We start from the raw sequence: 13,897 nt of genomic DNA, 5'->3' as shown, positions 1-13,897 counted from the left end.
ACAGTCGGAGAAAAGAGAAAATACTATTCTGTATTATTACCATTGGTAATATTGTTATGTAGAGTTAGTTTTATTATTTATACGTAAATTAAAAACATGGGGTAATTAAACTGGAAGAGATTTGAATTTCCTCTCACTGTACATACCTTGGTTTAAAAATGGAGTTGAAGGACTTCACGAGTTAAGATTCTCTGCTGCCACTACTTTTCAAATTAACAAAGCTGAAGGGATGGCTGGGAATTTTTCTATCTTGATTTTTTACGTTTAATTTATTTGGTAATCAATTTGATGAGGGTGGGGCGGGTTGGTGGGGGATGTGACAATTTCTTTTTTTAATTTAAGAAGAAGAAAAAAAAAGAGGATTTCTGCGGTCTTCAAGACAATGAACACACTTATTATAGAGTTTTTAATTGCATAAATGTACCTATGGAAGTAAAAAAACAACAACAACATAATGTTTCTTTATTTATTCTCTACAATCGCTGTTTTAAAACATGTCTTTAAAAGAAAATAAAGTACAATTTAGAATTAAAATGTGTGTCTGTTCACATCATGTGATTTACCAAAAAAAATCCCATCTTTCCTCTGCACGATGAATCAACAATGTTAGAAGAGATGAGAGAATAGACGATGGTTGTGTCAAGGTTTGGGTGTTGGATCATACATGAGCTATCCAGGGGAGTTTGCTGCTCTCTATAGGCCTGAGGAAGTATTGCGCAAAGTGGAAAACATCTGGCCTCCTGTGTTGGTTGCATGTGAAACTGTGGACCAACTTCACCAAGGAACAGGAAGAAAACCATTTTTGCTGATTTATTGTTGCTACTTGAAGTGCAGTATAATTACAAGTCTGTACAAAATGTCCATTATAATGTGACACAATTATGTTAAATGATTGATAACCCAACCTTGGCCATGAGTTATTGATGAGACAGCATGCAAAAATTTCCAGGTCAGGTATGGGAGGATGGAAAAGGCTGAGGTGTGTGTCACCACATTCGGGGCGTGCACTGAGTCCGTCTGCCGCAGCTGTTTGGTTTAGATCCGACCCGTCCAAACATGTCTCGGCCTCCTTTGGCATGCATGGAAGTATGAAGGGTGATTAATGCCATAAACAGATACCAGGATGAGGAGAGGGAATCTGTTATCTGATGAGGAAAACAGCTGCAAAAGACTGTAGCTTGATGATATAATATTATAACTTGTGTTGCAAAATATAAGACAGATGCATGACCATGACAGGATATAGGTGGAGATACAACCAAAACCGTTGTGTGTGAAGTTGACGAATCCTATTAAATGCTATGGAGAGCAGAAGAGTCGGCCCTACGCTGCACGATAGACGACGCGGCGAGTTGGCTGACCATTTGCCGAATCTGAATTTGCCTAATTCTGACTTTACCTCAATTGTATGCAAATAAAGTCCGTCCATCATACACAGATCACACAGTCAAATTGGGCAGTGCGCTACAGAAAATAATCAATATCCGGTTACTCTGTTGTCGATTTCACATTCAGCTGTAAAATGAGAACATTTGTCACCTGGCCGCCATAAAACAGTCAAATCAAAACTAAGCACCAGCCAAAGCCTGGATATAGTGAATGAAGTCTCCCTCTGTTTGTGTTGTAATCTGAATTTCTCTGTTCTTTGTTTCCATAGTCGAGGTGGCCACGCGTGCTTTTAGTGCACGTGAGCATGCCCCACAGGTTATACAGTGGTTACAGCTGATAACGCCATCACGACCAACAGAATCAGAATCAGAATCAGCTTTATTGGCCATGTATGCGTGCGCATACATGGAATTTGACTCTGGTTACACATTACTCTCATCGTACATACACACATATGAAATATATACAATAAACAAGAGAAATATAAGAAAAACAAGGACATTTAACAGCTATATACAATATAAGTATAAATATATCCCACACAAAAGTGTGTGTATATATATATATATATATATATATATATATATATATATATATATATATATATATATATATATATAAAATACAGTAGTGCAAACAGAGGTAGTGCAATATGACTTATTTATTTTTCATGTGAGTGACGGCCATATAATACAGTGACACCATAATTGAAAGGGGTTCACGATATATAATTGAAGCCTTGTTCAACTTGAGTCCTGGCTACGAGCACAGCTGCCTGGCTAAACACAACTTAAAAACAGATAGATATATTTATATTCATAACATGCCCAACCCTCGTGGGTTTGTAAGATACCAAAAATACAGCTGCAGTGGAATCACATTTCATTAAGTTTAATTCAATAAAAAAGCACAGCGGTTACTTCACCGCTCGATCTTAAACAAAACCTTCTGCCTTCTCTCCCAGGCCTGGCGAATACAATCTGCAACAAAAACCTGCTGCCATACACAATTCTAATAAGGAATAGCTCACAAAAATCACGTAATTATTCTCATTTGTTGTATTTCAACTAATTATATCAGGTCCTGTACTTGACTACAGTCAGGTTATTTCTGCAGTAACATTGAGGTAAATGATAAGAGAGTATGTTAATGGGTGAATACAACATCCTGTATACATTACACATTTGTAGTAATTCCAAAATATTAACTCCACCCTTTCCACTAGAGGGCATGTCTTTCTTCGTCAGCCTCCCTCTCGTGGCACTAACCACCCCTCATACACGTAAAGGCTCACGTCACTTTAAGCCCCTCCCCCCTGGTCCTATCCTAACATACTACCCTAATACCCACTATAACCGACCAATTGAACGACCCGGCTAAACGGCAACAAGCCGAGGTCCACTGAGATTACTTTGATAGGACGGAAAAGTGACAAGCATTTGTCCTCGGTGGACAAAAGTGTTTTCGGGCGAAAGTGCGACACAGTTAGAATGTGGCAAACCTGAGGTTGTCGGGAAGAAGGAAGACAAAAGGGGGTTTTGCAGCTCAGTTAACGACCGACAAGTTGGAGAGTGGTTTTTGTGCTGGCCATAACTAACGCTACATGAAATCCCCTCCGCGACAACCGGAACAGAGGACGAGCAGCAGCTGCGGGAGAGAGGAGACATTTTAAGAGCGGCTACATTACCGGATAGAGTGAGGTGAGTCTGCTGCACCGTTAGCTCACGTTACACCAAGGACGTGTCACTGGAGGCTGTTAAAGCGTCGCTGCACGCTACTTAAACGCAGTTAAGCTGCTATGTTGTACACGGACGCGGGAGGGTCTTCCTCTCTGGAGGGCTTATGTGAAGTTTAACCGGAGTACAACGGTACGCGTTAAACTTTGCTGACATAACGTTGACTGACTGAAGCTCCGTCGGATTCAGCCGGCGGCAGACGCCCGACTCGCTCATCAGAGTCGAGCTAACAGGCCTTGTCCTGGTGTCGGCGGTGTTTGTTTAGGAACAACCGCGGTTAACGGAAGGTCGTGAAAGCATTCCACGCTAAAAACCAGCGGAGCACGGGTCGCCCCGCGAGCAAATACAGAAGTTGTGTGTAACAGATAAAGGGCCGTGTGTATCGTTTTGTGGTGCAAGTTGTGAATGCGCTAAAAAGTTTTCCAACGTAAACTGTGCAGATGTCGCCAAGAAGAGTTGTGTTGTTGACACTTGTGACACAAAATAACGAGTACACGTGTCTCTCCAGTGAAACTAAAGCATACAACGTGAGTTAGTGGACGATTGTTGGGACAGTGTTTTGGGGAAATTTTTTTCTGGTTTCTTTTCAAAGCTCCATCTCACTGAGTCAGGCAGTCTGTTCCGCTATGTCCGGGAGACTCCCCGCTTGCGCCATTCATGCGCACTCTGCCACTCCCTGCAAGAGTTTACGCAAACAGCGTAAAAGGCCGTGTGCCTGACTTAACTCCTGAGTTTTAAATTGGGACAACAACCCTGAAGTAGAAAGCATACAAAGGCTGAAGGACGCTGCCTGTCTGACATTGTTTTAGATGTTAGATACGAGTCATTCGTATCTTATTAACCGCTCTACAACAGGAGGAACAATCCTTCAAGGTTTTATTAAAGAAAGAAAACCAACATCATATACAGAGCCCCTTTTTAAAGCCCCATTCCACTCGTGTTTACACATGCAGTTTGGTAAACCTTTCCTGAGGAGTACTACTGTTATGTCTGTGCCTCGGGACAGAGCTTTCCAAAGAATGAAAATGCCAGGCCTGGGCTGTCTTGCCTGTACTTGCGGCTTTAACACTTTAAAGGTGTGTCTTGTAATTTTTTGGAACATTGTGAAACCTGCAGAGTTATGCACATCTATCCCAAATCTATTTAGCTGCCTCATAATTGCATTACCACCACTTTAACCGCCATGTTTAGTTGTGTGAATGTATTGTCAGCTATTGCATCGCCCCATGCTCAAAAACCACACATTCTACCTATTTCACAGGAAACCGTGGGTGTAGAGAAGAAGCGGGCATAGAGTGCTGCAGGGATGTTTTTGTAGGCCAGCCGTGGTAGTTGGCATCATACCGTCATGCGTACGGTGTATTTCCACTGGAGTTTGAACTATTGCAGAAAATAAACTCTGGAGCAAACAAAAGTTTCCTTTACAAGATAATGTTCACAAACAAACACCACTTTTAGGATTTCTGAAGTGTGAATCGGCAGAAGTAAAAAAAGCGTTGTGTGACGTTATGCTGTAGACAAACTACATCACAGGTGCAGGAGCACGAGTGTCCACAACGAGGCCGAAGAAGGACTAGACGGCGTGCTGATGTGTTGTAGTCTTATTTAGCAACCGCCTTTTTAAAGACGCGTAAAATTCACGAGAGGGATATTTACTGAGACGTCGTATGTCCTCGAACAAAACGTTAAAATCTCTGAAGCTTGTGTTAACCACAGACTTGACTCATACTAGGGACTAACAGTCAGGATATCTCGGCCTCTGTGCACAGAATTTGACCATTATGATTTAAATCCGTGTCTTGTTAGTCCTTCAACGAAACAGATATTTATTATTAAGATAGGAAAAAATATACATCTATTTGAAACATGGTTATCAGTCAAGACATTGCTCAAGGATGGACTGTAGATGGCCAGCAGTGAGTTTATTCAGTCTTTCTTGTACAGTACATACTGTTGCTGAGATTCAAGAAAATATATGTGAATTGACATTATAATTAAGACAAAGTCACTCTTCTTGGTGGCTTCCCATGAACACCACTCCTGTTCCCTGACATTGTACCATCAGTGGCACAGTGCACTTTGGTCTCTCCAAGCACCGATGTGGAGATGTGCATGCACTAGCTGAGTGGCGAGTAATGATAATGGGTTAGCTGATAATGCCAGAGAACATATGAGGGACAGTACGACAAGCCAATTAATACAGAGTGCAGTAATTGCTGCTTCACTAATAGTGTGCACATGCCTGATGTTTAGTTTCCAAGTGGAACAGCATAAATGTTCAGAAATAGCTTTTTTTCCCCTTCTTTTTAAAAACATAAAGTCCAAAATGTGATTAATTTGAAGGTCGATGCTAAGCTGTTTGCACCAGTCTACAAGTCTTACTTGTTTGTAGGGTTGTCCTCGACCAAAGACATTCTTTAGTCGACAGACTAATCGATGAGTCGATACAATAAACAGATCTGTAAAACAATAAAGAATCACACAAAAGCGCCACTTTAAATCCTCGGTTTCTTTGAAATAAGTCATTCGACCAAAGCAATCCTACTCGACTAAGACCAACACGATCGACTCTGAGGGTGCAGCCCTGCATCTTTGTTCATACACCTACACGTCATACTGGATGATACGTCAACACAGCTTATTTGACTAAATTAAATGGAAGTTTACTTTAGCTTGTTGCAGCTGCTAAACCGCTGGTGCCTGACCTGTTCTTCTGTAAACTCTTGAGGAAGTCACGCACCAGCAGCAGCAGCTGTTAGATAACATACATTTCTGGCTGGTACTGCTTCAACATCTCGGAACACAGTGATATTTACAACGTTATAACCTGTGCACACTTTAGTTCTGGTTGCTGCGGTTTGGGGAATCTTCATCTGCTGTTTTTAGCTTCGATCAGCTACAGGTAAATGAGTACTTTGTGTGTAAGAAGTGGGATGTACACCTGAGAGCTTTTGCAGCCCCAATGGGTGGTTTCCAGTTACCCTCCTGTTAGACAGAAAAGAAAAAAATCTGTTTGTTTACCCAAATCCTATAATTCACTCCATGACTGAATACAAAACGTTTACTCATTAACATACTTTAACACTATTCACAGAGAGCCCGTCCTCTTTGACGCATTCAAAAGAGTTAACGGGGTCTTCTGTCAGACAAGTTGGACATGTTCAATTTGACAGTGTTGTGGAATAGAAGTAAGAGCTTCTGGTAGATCGCTGACATGAGACGTGACACACAGGAGGCAGCGGGTTCACCAACATCCCCGCACTGATTAACTTCCAAAGATAGGAGACGTCGACATATCTCCGCCGTGGTTTCATGGCTGAGGAGGATCCTGTCGAAGTGGAACTCCTCTGCTGACAAAAGGCAGCCTGCATGAGTTACTGTGCTTTCACGGTGAGCTAATAACGGGTTAAAGTCCACACACCCACACTCGTTACTAACAGATCTGTTAGGAAATGAGTGACGAGCAGAATTTCCCCTCTTTAAATGATTTGCCCCAGAAAGACGGTCATACTAAAGACACAAAACCTTAACTGAAAAAGGTGATCTGATCAGACTCAAAATCAGCTGATCCGACATTGTAAAAGGTCACATGTGACTTAATGTTCGATTGAGGAGTTGCCAGTGAATATAGCGTCGCTAATCTCATCTTCGGTCGTTTGATTGCTGATCTTGTTGCTCTTTCTGCACTCTCGATAACAAAGCAGTAAACGTGTCCGTGAGGCTGCACTTAGGAACCTTAAATTACCCTAAAAGATAACCGTTGCTAATTAGAGATAAACCCAAAGTACAGCTGACAGATAGTTTGTCATAAATATTGGTCAAAGTTGAATTTTGACCCGATGATGCAGCGTGTGAGAAATCATTAAATCAGGTAAAAAGACATCATTACAACATTTTGTTAACTTCTAAAGGCCCTTGTGTTCAGCTGTTCAGCAGCTGTTTACTGCTCCTCATCGAGCACCATCGAGCGTTTATTATACACGGAGTGATTTCAGACACGTGTCTGAGTAAATATGTCATCCAGCTACAGGAATTTATCAAGGAATGGGACTTGGTGCCAAGCTGCAGTCTGGTTTAGAGGGCCTAATAAAATGCTCATGGGCTTTCTCATTACGTTGTGTGCAGCATAGCCAAAAAAAAAAGAACTTCATCGATCCTCTTCATCTGGAACAGGAAGTGCCCGGATACGGCGCCTGTAGCAGATGCCCACTGAGATTCATCACCTCCAATCAATACTCATTCCGCTCTGTTTCCTCTTCTTTCTCTCAGGATATTGTCACGGCTGAGATTGAGTTGTTATATTTATCAAATGGGGAAAATCTGAATGGAGATCACCAAGCAGACGAAACCTTTTTTATTACCGGTCTTAATTTGCTTCCACATGATCCGAAAAAAATCACAAATGCTTTTTCTCCCTCCGTTCCATCTCTTTAGGATGTTGTCCCGGCTTCGTGAGCAGATATGGGCGGACTGGATTTGGTTTCCTGAAGGCCACGGCTGGGCTGACCTGAAGGACCATGATGGCCAAGTTTTCCCTAAAATGCAGGACCTGTGGGTTACTATACCCATTGCACTGTTCTTCCTGGTCTGCAGACAGATATTTGAGAGGTGGGTCGTCTCCAGCGGTGATTTGTCACAGTGTCGTTTGCCCGTTAATCTGCCGCTCTACCTTTCTGACTTGCATGTTTCCTCCTGACAAATGTGAGCTGACGTTTAAAGCGGTGTGTTGTTCTCTCTCCAGGGCGGTAGCGACTCCTCTCGCCTCCCTGTTGGGAGTGAGTGACAAGCAGCGTGTTCGTGCTCCTCCAAATCCCGTCCTGGAGTCTTATTTCTGCAACACATCAAAGCAACCCTCACAGGTGAGGATCCTGCCTACTTTAGGAAACTAGCACTGCTTCATACATACCGTGTGTCCTCTGGCGATAGCACAGCTTGAGCCTAATCGCAGAATTCAGAGATGTTTGAGGCGTGAATGGATGAGAGAGACGACATGAAATATCCTAGATCTTCAAACCCCAAGCCTCGTGTAACCACTCATCATTTTCTGACTCCAGACATTAAAGACGGTGCTGACTCTTCCTTCCTTGTCCTGCTTTTTTGTTCTTAGAGCTCCGTAGAGAGTTTAAGCAAACACACCGACTGTTCAGTGCGACAGGTCCAGAGGTGGTTCAGGCGGCGGAGAAACCAGGACAGACCCAACAAGCTCAAAAAGTTTCGGGAAGCATGGTAGCTAAACATCCTCCGCCACACAATACACCCCCAACCCCATTGTCTGTCTTTCATTGTAATCTGTGTGAGTGTAATAGCCTGATTCTATTTCATGAATTGTTTTCATTGAACGAGACTCACTTCAGGCGGACCGGCTATTCTCGTTTTATATATTTTCTGACGGATAGCATTAATGGGTCAAAATAATTTGACGGTTAATGGTTAATTATTAACAACCGTTGTCATGACCTGCTTTTACGAATGCCAGATTCTTTAAAGCAGCGTTTCGCCAGCTCGGGGTCAGGACGCCCTCAAGGGCTCGCAGGTTAGACTTCAGGGGTCATGAGGTGATTTAGAGCTCTTTTGACGGTGGTGTGAAAGCAGCAAGAAAAAAAAAAAAACCTTTGACACACCGCACCCAAGTATTTTTTTTGTTGCAAAACAAGGATAGGAGGATACATGCTGTGCGTTCAAGCAAGAAAACGCTGCAAACTGTAAAACGCATTGATCAAAGGGATTCATTTTCTCCCCAATGCAGTATTGAGTTAGTTGAGGTTCAAACTCCAGCGACGTGCTTGTAGTGATTACGGTTTTAAATGTTAGTCCGTTCATCATTTCCTTGTGATGTAAAGTAAAATAACTGTGTCCTCCTCATCTGTCTCTCATAACCCCACATTGGATTTCTGAGACCGCTGTGTATTCTCTTACAGTTGGAGATTTACGTTTTACCTTGTTGCTTTCTTTGCTGGCCTGGCGGTCCTTGTTGACGTGAGTACTGCGTCAGAATCTGACACTCACGAAAGAAAATCACTACATGTGTCACTTTGTGAAATCATCCCGTGTAATCGTCATACACTAGTCAATAACTTGAAACATATTGTTCTACCGGCAACCTTTGTCTCCCTGACTTGTTGGGATCTGTTTGCTTCATACAAACAAAAGTAGGAAGTTTTATGTTTGCATTGTAACTGTGGTTGATGCCACAAAACCACAGTTTTCCACTTTGTTCTAGTTTTGCTGTTTGTGCTCGTGGTGTTGTGTGGGACACTTAAACCCTCATTAATATTGAGCATCCACTTCTCCTCAGAAACCATGGTTGTATGATATGAAGAAGGTGTGGGATGACTTCCCGAAAATGGTACGTCAGTACAATAACCTGGAACATCTCTTTATTGAGTTTAGATTCAAATCATTTTCACATTTATTCTGAATTTAAACAAGCCGAGAGAGCACGGGAATTGCAGAAACGTACTCTTGTTTAGCAAATGACTGAACTAATAGATACAGTTATTGGTTGCATCATATTCTAATACTTTGTTCTTCCTGTTTTCTTCCAGCCACTGTTGCCGTCACAGTACTGGTACTACATGATCGAACTAGGCTTCTATGTCTCGCTGGTTTTTAGCGTAGCAACGGATGTTAAACGTAAGGTAAGTGAGCCGCATCTTAAGCGTTGTTATCCCGCGTTTGCATCTTTACAGCCCCTCAGAAACCTTCCATCAGGAGCGATTGCTCTCAGAGTGCATGACATAATGAGAATGACCTGTTGTGCTGGCAGTGTATTTTGAGGTTTGGATATTGATTTCCCCATTAAGAGGTCCTGACTTCATGCATGGTATTGAGTGGAGCTCTCAGCGTTGGGAACATGATAGATAATGTTCAACTCCACTTCGTCCGTTTGGTAAAGTTGGAGTGATTGAGCAACAAAACTAAACATCTCTCCAGTCGGGGGAAGTTGCATCAGGAGGCGCCCTGTGGGTTAATGTGTGACCGGCTCTCTGTGGTGAAATCTCACCGCGGAGAGACGTCTGCACCGTTTTGTCCACAGGTCTTAAGCACTGTTGTGAATGGTGGCCGACCTTCGAGCCCGCCACCTCTGTGTCACCTCTTGTTTTCTAACTCGAGCTCACCAAATGCGAGGAACTAATCTGTTCAACCAAAACAACAGTTTTCTGGACTTTACCAGCGATCCCCTGCGTTGAAATCCAACGTCTAATGTGAGGATTTGCTTCTGTATATGGTTTATTTTGATAGCCGTGAAGCCATATAATCTGCAATGTTCAGAGTGTTACTCATTTGTAAATCCAGCATCAATCAATCAGAACACGCACTGGTCGATCAGTGACCAATGTCCACAGCTCGACCAATAAGTGACCAAACGGGTTTTGATTTTTGCCTTTTCATTAAACTCTGTCTGTCTGTCTCTCTGTCTGTCTCTCTGTCTGTCTCTCTCTGTCTGTCCCGCTGTCTGTCTGTCTGTCTCACTGTCTCTCTCTGTCTGTCTCTCTCTCTCTGTCCCTCTGTCTCTCTCCAGGATTTCAAAGAGCAGATAATTCACCATGTAGCCACCATTTCCCTCATCGGTTTCTCCTGGATGGTGAACTACATCCGGGCAGGGACTTTGATCATGTTGGTGCATGATGCCTCTGACTATTTCATGGAGGTATGACAACATGCTAATATGACAGAAAGAAGGGGTGTTTCCCTCATAAAAGTTGACCCGAATGGGTTTTTATTTTACACATTTGTTGTTTTTTTAGTAAATATAAATAATTTCATGAATTGTTAGTGTTTTTCCACAGGCCAATAACGGGGAAAGTGTCTTTTTTATTTTGAATTTAATTACAATCGCACAGCAGTACACGCCATTAAAGCAACACTTCTGCCGCCCTCCCTGCGGTGCCCTCTAGAGGAGAATGTATGAACCGGTGAAACTCTGATCTCTCTACCTTTCATTGCAGTCAGCCAAAATGTTCAACTACGCAGGTTGGAGGAAAACCTGCAACTTCATCTTCACCGTGTTTGCTGCAGTTTTCATTTTCTCCCGCCTCGTAATCTTCCCCTTCTGGTAAGAACGCAGTTACAGGATTCACCGTGTTAGTCACTAACTTTACTGTATGACGGGAACATTTGAGAAATGTGTGCAACATTTTGACACACAGTCTTTCAAATATGTGATTTACAGGCAGGAATTTGAAGGAAAAAAAATGACATATCTCAAAAAGGCTTTTATTCGTGGAAAGGCTGGCATATCTATCTATCTATCTATATATGTATATGACAATTTTGCTGGGAATATGAAAAATATAGAATAATACCAGCATTATCCTTTATAATATTTAAGATTAACACAAGCTGACACTAACATGCCTCCACTTCAGAAAACCGTGGGGTGGATGTTCATACAACAAAGTCCCCCCCCCCACACCCACCCATCCCTCTATCACAATAGCAGCTCAAAGGAGAAAAAACATTCATTAAGAAAACTATATGCCATTGAGCTGCAATGAAATGCCATAATGAGTTACTGGTGCTCTATTTTAATTATGCAATTTGATCGTGGCCTCTTGACGATGTCTGCATACAGGTAGCTGATGGAAACACGCACTGATTCCTTTTGCAGAGATGTCATGAATTAGCTTAACGCTAGGGCAACAAATTAATGGAAATGTAACAACGGACACATTGTGTACAGTTCTGGCTCCTCTCAATGGGCTTTTGATGGAGACTGTAGGTGGCTCTGACTGGACTCTCTGTTCTGCCTTTGTCCTCTCGTCCAGGATCATATATACGACGGGTGTGTACCCCCTGACCCTCTACCGCCCCTTCCTCGGCTTCTACTTCTTCAACGGGCTAATGCTCGTGCTGCAGGCTCTGCACATCTTCTGGGCAGTGCTCATCGTGCGCATGGTCGTCAAGTTCCTGCCATGCAACGTACGGACTGCCACTTTCGACTTTCCTCTCGTTCCGCCACATCGCACGTTCACCTGAAAGCAGCTACTGTACACCTGTTGTGTCTTCTTTTACCCAACAGGCAATAGTCGAGGACGAGCGGAGCGATAAAGAGGAGACCGAGTCGGAAGATGAAGGCGATGCTCTCGGGCAGAGGGGAAAGTTTCAGAACGGCCACGTGCAGAACGGCCACACTCTCCTGAACAACAACCACAGTAAGGCGGACTGATTGGACTGTGAGCGCTGGAGATGAGGCTGCGTGAGGAGTGATGATGGGCCCTCACATGTGGCCCTCACCTGAAAGCCAAAGAACAGGAGCGTGGCATGTTGACAGTGCAACAGGCGGCAGCACACACACACACACACACACACTCATTTCTTTACCCTCCTTTCTGAAACCCTAGTAGTCCGAAGTGGATAATTTCACTTCTTTGTGGACTGCATTAACTTAAATGGGGAGACGAAGGCTGTGGTGCAGAACCACAATGATCTGCTTGGCACCGAAGCAGCAGAGTGGTCCTCTCATTACCCGCTCACACCTTCTCCTCTTTTCTCACCTCTCTTGTCTCCTTTTGCTTTATGCTAAGATTTTGTGCTGCTGACCAAGTTGCCACATGCCAAATCTAGCTTCATGTTTTGTGCAAGGGAGCGTTTTAAAGAGCTGCTGTGGTTAGGACGGGCACTCCCTTCCTGCACAGTCAGTTAAAACTCTTCCGAGTATTAGTGCCCTTAAACCTGACTGAATTTTGGTCTAAATAACCACGCTGAAGTCAGTGACATGGTGAGGAGATCCAAGGTGATGTCTTTTCGTGGACCATAAGCTGATTTAAGTCTATTTCCTTACGGTTGATAACAAATTCGTGCGATTCAGTTATTGCAGCTGCCAGTTTGTCATTTTGTTTATTTTCTAAATTTAATTTGTTTGGATGTTTAAAAACAAAATAATCTGAGGTAAATAGTGTTTTTAACAGTCTGAGAAACGTGCGATAAGGTGCTACATCTGCATCGCGTCTTGAAATGTGCCTTAAATGGAAGTTTGTCTTGAATGATTTGCATTTTTGGAGAAGCAGAACGCGCCGAGATCATTTTAAATGTTTTGTTTATGTTTAATATCGTTTTTAGTTGTATGATTTTATTTTTGTTTATTTGTTTTCAGTCTAGTCAATGGTTTCAATTCGGGAGCAGTTTGTTTGAGTGTATCCCAAACCAATCAGTAACGGTTTATGAATTCTTTACGAGCTGAAAGAGTCTAGAGCATTTCCATTCAGTGTTGTTTTTTCCCATCCATCCAAAGATGCACTTTATGGTTCCCTCTATAGATCCTTGGCTAAATATCTTGAAAACAAGTTTAGTAATAATGTTTGATGTCAATTCAAACCAGATTGCCTTTTTAGTTTGGGTATGATTTAAATTTTTGTCATATTTATTCTTGTCATCTACCCAAGATGTTTCTTGTTGCCAGTGTTTTGGTACATTTTGTAAAAAGAAAATAAGTTGAATGAAATCTTAAGTAAAGAGGTAAAAATTAAACACCAAAGTATGGTTTACATTGTTTACTACCTGTGATTTGCAAGTGCCTTTATCATTTCAAGTGTTTGTTGTGAAAAATCATGTTATTTCGTGCCCATTTGTCTTTATTTCTGCTGTCTTTGTGCCCCATCACATCCAACACTCCATGCACTGGAACGCTCTGGGCCTCTAACTCTCCTGCGTCGGCTCTAGATAACCAATCACCTGCAGCGCCCTCTAAAGAGCTTCGCTTCTAGAGAAATGGTTTTTAATCTGCATTACATGTTGCTGAGATGTAACATCATAATGACGATAAAGATAAT

The 13,897-nt window shown here is 42.5% G+C and overlaps 1 protein-coding gene across 1 annotated transcript; it reads left to right on the top strand.

The window, feature by feature from the left end:
- The first annotated feature begins 2,757 nt into the window (after positions 1-2,757).
- Positions 2,758-13,897, top strand: cers2a (ceramide synthase 2a). Its single transcript, XM_079287988.1, has 11 exons — positions 2,758-3,089; positions 7,560-7,733; positions 7,867-7,984; positions 8,233-8,351; positions 9,044-9,101; positions 9,421-9,471; positions 9,671-9,763; positions 10,648-10,776; positions 11,075-11,181; positions 11,894-12,047; positions 12,148-13,897. The coding sequence occupies exons 2-11, from the start codon at positions 7,561-7,563 to the stop codon at positions 12,292-12,294; spliced, it is 1,149 nt and encodes a 382-aa protein (XP_079144114.1). The 5' UTR covers positions 2,758-3,089; position 7,560; the 3' UTR covers positions 12,295-13,897.

The sequence above is a fragment of the Melanostigma gelatinosum genome, assembly GCF_949748355.1.
Source record: "Melanostigma gelatinosum genome assembly, chromosome: 17".
Lineage (NCBI taxonomy): Eukaryota > Metazoa > Chordata > Actinopteri > Perciformes > Zoarcidae > Melanostigma > Melanostigma gelatinosum.
Note: the sequence above shows the minus strand (reverse complement) of the source record. Positions and strands in the feature narration are given on the sequence as shown.